General features: G+C 32.0%; 1 protein-coding gene across 1 annotated transcript; it reads left to right on the plus strand.

The window, feature by feature from the left end:
- The first annotated feature begins 578 nt into the window (after positions 1–578).
- LOC107632979 (uncharacterized) lies at positions 579–1,088 on the plus strand. Its single transcript, XM_016336616.1, has one exon. It carries the CDS (start codon positions 579–581, stop codon positions 1,086–1,088), a length of 510 nt encoding a protein of 169 aa, XP_016192102.1.
- Positions 1,089–8,698: the final 7,610 nt, after the last annotated feature.

The following is an 8,698-nucleotide window of genomic DNA, read 5'->3' on the forward strand; positions in this document are numbered from 1 at the left end:
AATTTTTATATTTTAAGAGCACACACATATTAGTTACATGTATTATATATGAAAAATTATTTTTAGTGACATTTATTTTATTTTTTAACGACAATAAAAATAGTCAGTAATATATTTATCGATACTAGTCATCTTATACTTTATTATTAAAATATTTTAGTTGCAATTATAATAATCGTTCGTAAAGATCTTTTTAATAGGAAAAAGAAAAAACTAATAAAAGTACCTATGAAGTTTACGAACGTTGACAAAAATACTCATAAATTAAGAAAATTAATGTTGTACCTATGAAAGATGGGTTCCGTGTGACAAAAGTATCCAAACCCTGATTTTTTTTGTTAATTTTTTGGTTGATTTTTTAGCTAAGAAAGACTGGCCAGACAAGGGTTACTGGACAAATACATCGATGAGCGCATGCAAGGACGCCCGAGAACAAGTAATGCTCATGACGATGTTGCAAAAAACCCACAAGAAAAAACAAATCCATCTCCTCAAACGAGGGGGTCATAAACTGTATCTCAGGAGGATTCTCTGGTAGAGGCTTGTCTAACTCAGCCCGAAAAAGGACTTACCGAGCGATGCTGGTGGTGGAAGGAGCCCTTTCCAAAGTAGCACCCAACGCCACAGCACCGACTATTTCCTTTGAACAATCAGACTATCAAGCTTCCTCGGCAAACCTGGACGATCCGGTGGTAATCTCAATTCAGGTCGGGGAGCTGCTGGTAAGAAAAGTACTCCTCGACCCAGGTAGCAGCGCCGATGTCTTATTTCTCTCCAATTTCAAGAAAATGAAGTTGAGTGAAAAGTATATACAACCGTCTGCAGGAGAGTTGGCGGGATTCTCGGGCAAGAGGGTCCCCGTGATCAGCTACATTTGGCTCAAGACAACACTAGGCGAACCACCACTATCAAAAACAAAAGATATCCAATACCTAATAGTCGAATGTACCAGTCCATATAACATCATCTTGGGTAGACCTTCTTTAAATTCATTCGACGCTATTATATCCACTATTCACTTGTGCGTTAAGTTCCATGTGCAGGATAACCAGGTGGCAACTATCCATTTCGATCTAAAAGAGGCATAAGCTTGCTATAACGCAAGTCTCAAGAACCCACAAACAACCAAACAACAAAATGACCGACCTATGTGCAACATCCAAGACGTACCATAGCTAGCAGAACTTAACCCTAGAGAAGATTTTCGAGAGAGACCAAAGCCAACCAACGAACTTGAAAAGGTAGTACTTGGCAATGATGAAAATAAGTTCACTTACATAAGTTCTTTTCTGACTACAGAAATCAAGACACAGATCACCACTATCCTACATGCCAATGCAGATCTGTTTGCATGGACTCCTACAGACATGTCTGGCATCGATCCGAGCTTTATATGTCACAAACTGCAGATCAACCCTGCAGTCAGACCTATAGTACAAAGAAAATGACAACTAGGAAATGACAAGAAACTTGCTTCACTGGAAGAGACCCAAAATCTCTTAGAAGCTGGCTTTAATAGGGAACTCATATTTACATGGCTATCAAATGTCGTAATGGTAAGAAAAGCTTCAAGTAAGTGGCGTATGTGTGTAGATTTCACAAACTTGAATAAGGCATGCCCTAAGGATGCCTATCCCCTACCATGCATATATAAGTTGGTAGACAATGCCTCTGGGTACGATTTTCTAAGCTTTATGGATGCCTATTCGGTTATAACCAAATCTTAATGTACCCTAATGACCAAGATAAAACGACTTTCATAACAGAATACGAAAACTATTGTTATAAAGTTATGCCTTTTGGACTAAAAAATGCAGGGGCTACATATCAAAACCTGATGGATAAGGCATTCGCCAAGCAACTAGGCAGGAACATAGAAGTTTATGTCGACAACATGGTGGTGAAGACAGCCAACAGAATCCAACACGGCACTAACCTTGAAGAGATATTCACCCAACTACGACACCACAATATACGCCTAAACCCCGAAAAATGTGCCTTCGGGGTACAAAGAGAAAAATTCCTTGGCTTTATGCTGACCTCCAGGGGAATCGAGGCAAATCTAGAGAAGTGCCGAGTTATACTAGACATGCAAAGCCCGAGGACAATCAAGGAGGTACAACAACTTACAGGCCGACTAGCAATGCTGGCGAGATTCCTACCGGCTCTATTTAATCATTCTCGCCACTTTTTCAAGCTCTTGAAAAAGGAACATGCTTTCAGATGGAGTGATGAATGCGAAGTAGCATTCCAAGCACTAAAAAGGCTGTTAACATCTCTGCCGATCTTACAGAAACCTAGACCAGGTATACCATTAAAAATTTACTTATCTGTATCTTATAATGCCATTAGTTCATCAGCAAATTGCTACAACAAGCCGAGCTAAGGTACCCAGACTTAGAAAAACTTGCTAAGGTTGATTTTTTTAGATACCAGAGGCATTGTCCAGTAAACATTTCCATCTCTATTTAGCTGTTTATCTATATGTAACTAATTCTCATTTATTGTATTTGGATAATTTTAAATTTTATTTTATTTAAATATGTGATTTACCTAAAAAATTATATGTTATTGGTGTATATATATATAATTTGAATTAATTTATTCACATTAATTAAATGATTAGCTATAGTATTAGTTATTGGAATTTTTATTCTATTTGTGATCTAATTTATTAATATAGAAATTAATCTAGATAGTATTATAATTATTAAAAAATTTTATTAATTAATTGTATTAACAGTTAGTTTGTTTTTTGATAAAAAAAAAACATAATTGTTCATAAAATTTATAAAATTTGGATCTCCAATTTTAATCATCACAACAAAAACACTCTGATTCCATTTATATTGGTGATTTAAGAATTGAAAGTCCCAAATCAGAATTTAAGATTATTGGCAATGACTAGAAATACGTAAATTACTCCATTTATATTGGTGATTTAAGAATTGGAAGTCTCTAATCCGAATTTAAGATTTTTGGCAATGACTAGAAATACGTAAATTACTGATTTATAAAATTATTAACATTAGCATCTGTATACACATAAAAAATAATTATTAAATGAGTAAAGTATTGTTTTTGTCCCCAACGTTTGGAAAAAGTCCTATTTGTATCCCTAACGTTTAAATCATCCTATTTGTATCCCTAACGTTTATAAAAGTGATTCAATGTTATCCTACTATCAATTATACTAACAAATTAGATTATATTTTTCAATTATTTTCACTTGGATGTATTCATTCTCAATTAGGTCTCACTTGGATGTGTTCGATTTTAATATTATCTCCATTATTTGTGTTTAGATTCAATTATGTCCTAGAAAAGTGAATTATGTAAATGTTGTAGGAATTAGTTTCAACTTTTGATGAGCTATTTTTCGGAGTGGATCATCGATTCTATCCCAGATATTTGTATTCTAACTTCAAAAAGAGATTTTTAAAACTCAAACTAAAGCGTTCATGATGTGTAATTGACGGCAGGATAACATTGAATCACTTTTACAAACGTTAGGGATACAAATAGGATGATTTAAATGTTAGGGACACAAATAAGATTTACCCCAAACGTTGGAGACAAAAACGACACTTTACTCTTATTAAATTAGTTATTTATACAGAATATACATTAAAATATAATATAATATATATATATATATATATTAAAATAAATTAAATAATATATATTTATAAACAAATGCATAATAAAAATACTTTTTTTTTTTGTAATAAGTTTTGTTTGGCTTTCTTTTAATTTGTGGCATCACATTCTTATAACTAATTTTTTGTTAAAGATATGAGAAACATTAGTGTTACTATTCAAGTATGCAACGTGCTGCGGACTCAGCTTGAAAAAAACCCAACACACAATAAGATTAATTGGGACCCAAATAATAAGCAATAAAACAGATAAAGAGTGGCACTCTTATGTGCTAAAGCCTAAGATGCTCCATGCATTAATGATAAACAAGAACAAACAAAAGCAACCTAACTGAAAGGATTGTGACTTCTTTGCCATTTGTCAATGTTACTTGTTAATTTAATGGCCTTTGTCAGATAGATAATGACTTTTGTAAACAATATAAATAATAGATTCTAAAATTGATTTAATAAAATAAAAATATATTACACCTCTAAATTATTCATTTAAATCTTAATATTAGAATAATTATCCGTACATCTAACAAATTAAATATTCAATACATTTATTATTTATATTATTTAATATTTTTATTGTCTATCTATACTTTTTCTTCACATTTTTGTGACATATTTCACTTCGGATTTTGATGAAGGAAAGGGATATCATCTATGTGTCATGTGTATAATACCAAAAACAAAAGCAAAAGTATGTAGTAACTAGTAAGTAGTAAATAAGCTCAACCACCAAGTCATTTCATGAAAACAAATCATTTTTGTAATTTTTTTTTAATGAAATTACTCATTTTTTTGGTGCTATTTGACAATGTGTGAAATCCATATTATACTAGTATCAGTAATAAACATTGATGGTTAAGAGGGAAAGTATCATATTTTTTTATTAAAAAATATAGGGTACTAATATATTATCTGTTAATTTATTATATTTTAAATATATGTATAAAGAGACACATCCAGAAAATATATCTATAAAGATATTTTCATTAGACACAGCCATAAAAAAGATATTTTTATTAGACATATCCACAAAGACACTTCCATTAAACACAATTATAAATAAGAGTTGATAAAAATTGACAAAAATACTTTTAGTAACATAGCAAAATTGTTTTCTATTAAGAGTCTTTGTGTTCAAATTTTATAAATAATAACTAATTTTTTTATGATGAATATTTGAAAAAATATTTTAGAAAAAAAGTTATGCACTAAATTTCTTCGGATTCCTTATTTATATATATATATATATATATATATATATATATATATATATATATATATATATATATATATATTAGATTGTAAAATATGCACCTAATTTGATACTAAATAAGATTTAAGAGGTGTAGAGTGATTGGAAAAAGAAAAAGTTTCTACTACACCAAGATCAAAGGTGATTTGATGGTTGATTAAATTTTGTTTTAATTAGCAAAATATGTTTGCAGTGTACACATAAAAAAAAGTAGGAATGGATCTTTTTATATTTTTTCTCTCAATTATTTAATAAAATATGATATTTTATTATTTAATATTTTTTTATATATTTTTTTGGATTAATAGTCAAATTAGTCTTTGAAAGATAAGATATTCTTTAAATTTATCTCTAAAATATTTTTTTAATTAAATTGGTCATTCAAATATTACAAATTAATCATATTTGTCATCCAATCACTCCATTAACAATTTTCTTCAAAGATTGATGTTGTAAAACATTAATTGATAACATATCTAATACCTGATATGTCTAATTGCATATTGACCAAATATGTTTATGAAAATTTATTAATTTAGTCATTTTTTTCAATTACAAAAATCATATTTCCAATATAACCTAGTGACTAAATTGATAGATTTTCATAAATATATTTAGTCAACGTTCAATTGAACATGTTATGTGTCATGTATGCTATCAGTTAACATTTCACATCATCAATCGTTGATGAAAATTGTGAGTGGAGTAATTGAAGGATAGATATGATTAATTCGTAATCTTTGAAGGACCAATTTGATTGAAAAAATCTTTTAGGGACAAATTTAAAAAATGACTTATCTTTTAGAAACTAATTTTACTATTAACTCTTTTTTTTGTTCATGTTGAAATTTTCTCAGCCCAAATATTATCTATGTTAAATCGTTAAGAAAGGAAATACTTGAATGCGGAAGCGTACATGAATTCATAAACATGAATCATACGATCGGAAGAGTTTGGATCTTGGTTCTTTCGATCTTCCTCAACCAAAGCCTTCTGTATTCCTAAGCGGCTGAATTGTGACTCTTTTGATGGGGAAAGAGCAACAAAGGCGGCTTTGGTATGTCGGGGACCGAAACCCTGAAAGCCTATTTATATTTGAGCATGGCACCCTTAAACCCTAAAACCCAAATAAAATAATATCTAAAGTCCAAAAGATAATATATCTAAAATCCAAAAGATAATTATCTAAAGAACAAAAGATAATATCTAGTTTTATTCTCATTTAATTCCAAATCAAAAGTAATAATGACTTATTCAATTTAGCATTTATAACAATAAATGAGATCATCATTATATAAGTCATTTAATTTGAAATAGCATAATTTGTGATTATAATTAATATATGTATTTCCCACAAACAAATTAGGAAATTAAAATAATTTCCTTACAATCTCCCACTTGGGCTATACATATATTCTTTCTTAACATAATCACATCTTATAAACTTTATGCACGCATCTGAATGCTACTTCTCTCATTACTTTAACAATCTGGTCCATCTCATACATTAGATATGGAACTACCGTAGCTTTTATCACATTAATATCGTGACTAAACCATGACAATCACCATCCTAATATACTCAACGACATAGATCAAATTTGGATGAGTAATATGAAAATTACATGCCAAGTGATCTCATGCATGTCTATTTCCAGCTGGTCCAACTTTAAAACTTTATTGAGATAAAAAACAATACAAATATTGCAAAATGAACATTTCACATAACATGAAATAAACCATCAACTTAATTATGCAGAAAAATAATTCAATATCTGTTATAGAACATATAGCAAAAACTCCCACTAAATCAAGGCATCACAAATATTGACACCCATCCGAGCAGTATGCTCATGAAAGACTTTAGGGATCAATCCTTTGGTAGTGGATCTGTTAGCATATACTCTGTTCCTATATGTCCTATGGAAATCTGTTTTTTTTTTCTTAAACTTTCTCCTTGACAACTAAGAACTTGATGTCTATATGCTTCGATTTTGTCAAGCTCTTATTGTTGTTGGAGAATAGTAATGCTAATTTATTGTCACAAAATATCTTTAATGACATTTCAATGTCATCTACTATACAAAGCTCAGTGACAAAGTTTCACAACCATATACCATGAAATCAGAATCAAAGTACCTAATGAGGTGTGTAGACTTGAGCATACATTAAGCTCCCTAGTACTGATGTATAAGATTTATCATGCATTGTGTAACACCCTAACTACCAAAGTTCACACTTCCGGCTGCGGGACTCTGATAGCTCGGACATTACGACGACACTTATACTACTTAATATTAAAATATGAGCCTGTTTAAAACTTTAAACCGCAAAACCGCTCCCAAAAATACTTTTGCAATACAACGTACACCCATACATACCATACAACTTACAAAAACACATAAAGAGTACATCCATATATATACATAAATATATATAAATAATATTACAAACATAATCCAATACAATTCCTATCCCTCTTACAGATTATATCAAGATAAAGGCAAGGGTGCAGTAAATCATAACTAAAACAATACAGAGCATCACAACAACAATTAAATAAGCTCTTCGTAACTTCTGCGTCCACATCCTGAAAGGGGAAAAATGTAGGGGGGTGAGAACATCATCCTCGAAAGGGTTCTCAGTAGAGGGTTTTTGGGAATTACTGTAATAGGATACTTGAAGATAAACCGTACCAGTGATTAATAACCGTCTCATACCTCTTTTCAAAAACATCGGTTTACAATAAAAGTAAAGTCGGAAATCTTTTCTGAAAGAGGAACCATTCAATTCTCAAAAACTCAAAAGTCTTTCAAAACGGTTTATCTATGCTGAAACAAAATAGCATTTCATATTTTATTCCAAATCAGAAACATAAAACTGAAACCAACCATCGGTTCATCTCATTCCAACCACGGCCCTAGGCCCAAACAATCCAACCACGGCCCTAGGCCCAAACAATCCAACCATCAACCAAATCACCACAATCCAACAGAGTCCCAGTTGCAAACACAGATAGGAAGTTCAAGCACAAACAACAGTTACAGCAAGTAGAACAATTAGCAGTTAATCACATAGGCAAACCAAGTATAATATGCACACCCAACCAAAGTCACACAAATGCATATGATGCATGCCTGTCCCTAGTGGCTGATGATATCATCTGTCGGTTATATAGCCAACCCGACACGTCCTGGTAGCTAACCATGGACAGAAACACCCATCGCGGAGCAAGTAAGTTTGAGCTACAACCCCCTTGCTACTACCCGCTCAACCCAGAGCCAGTGGAATAACCACTACTGCGGCTACTACCCAGGCGGGTGTTTAAAAGCTCAACCTGGAGCGAGTGGATTCACCACTACTACCGCTACTACCCAGGCGTCACATTCTCTGACCTGGAGCAAGTGGGACGAACCACAACCCTTGCTACTGCCCAGGTATCTCAAACATATATTCATTCAGTCCCAGCCATGGATCAACATCCATCTCAGCAATCCGGCTTAAATTCATAATTCATAGTCAGCCTTACGGCCCATAATTCATTCGACAATCAGCCATAAATCAATATCATACACAGCCATTCCGGCTCACGGTTCAATCCAAAACCAATCAATGTTCATAATCATACATAGCCACTCCGGCCCATAATAAAACAGCACTTCCACCATCCAACATCATCAATTTCATAAAACTGGCATTTAAGCCATAAATCACTTTTCTCAAGCCATTTCACTTTGAAATCAAATTTTAACTCTTTTTAGCCTTGGCTTTAAAGATCTCATTTCTCAAA

The sequence above is a fragment of the Arachis ipaensis genome, chromosome B3, assembly GCF_059453495.1.
Source record: "Arachis ipaensis isolate K30076 ecotype BB chromosome B3, ASM5945349v1, whole genome shotgun sequence".
Classification (NCBI taxonomy): Eukaryota; Viridiplantae; Streptophyta; class Magnoliopsida; order Fabales; family Fabaceae; genus Arachis; species Arachis ipaensis.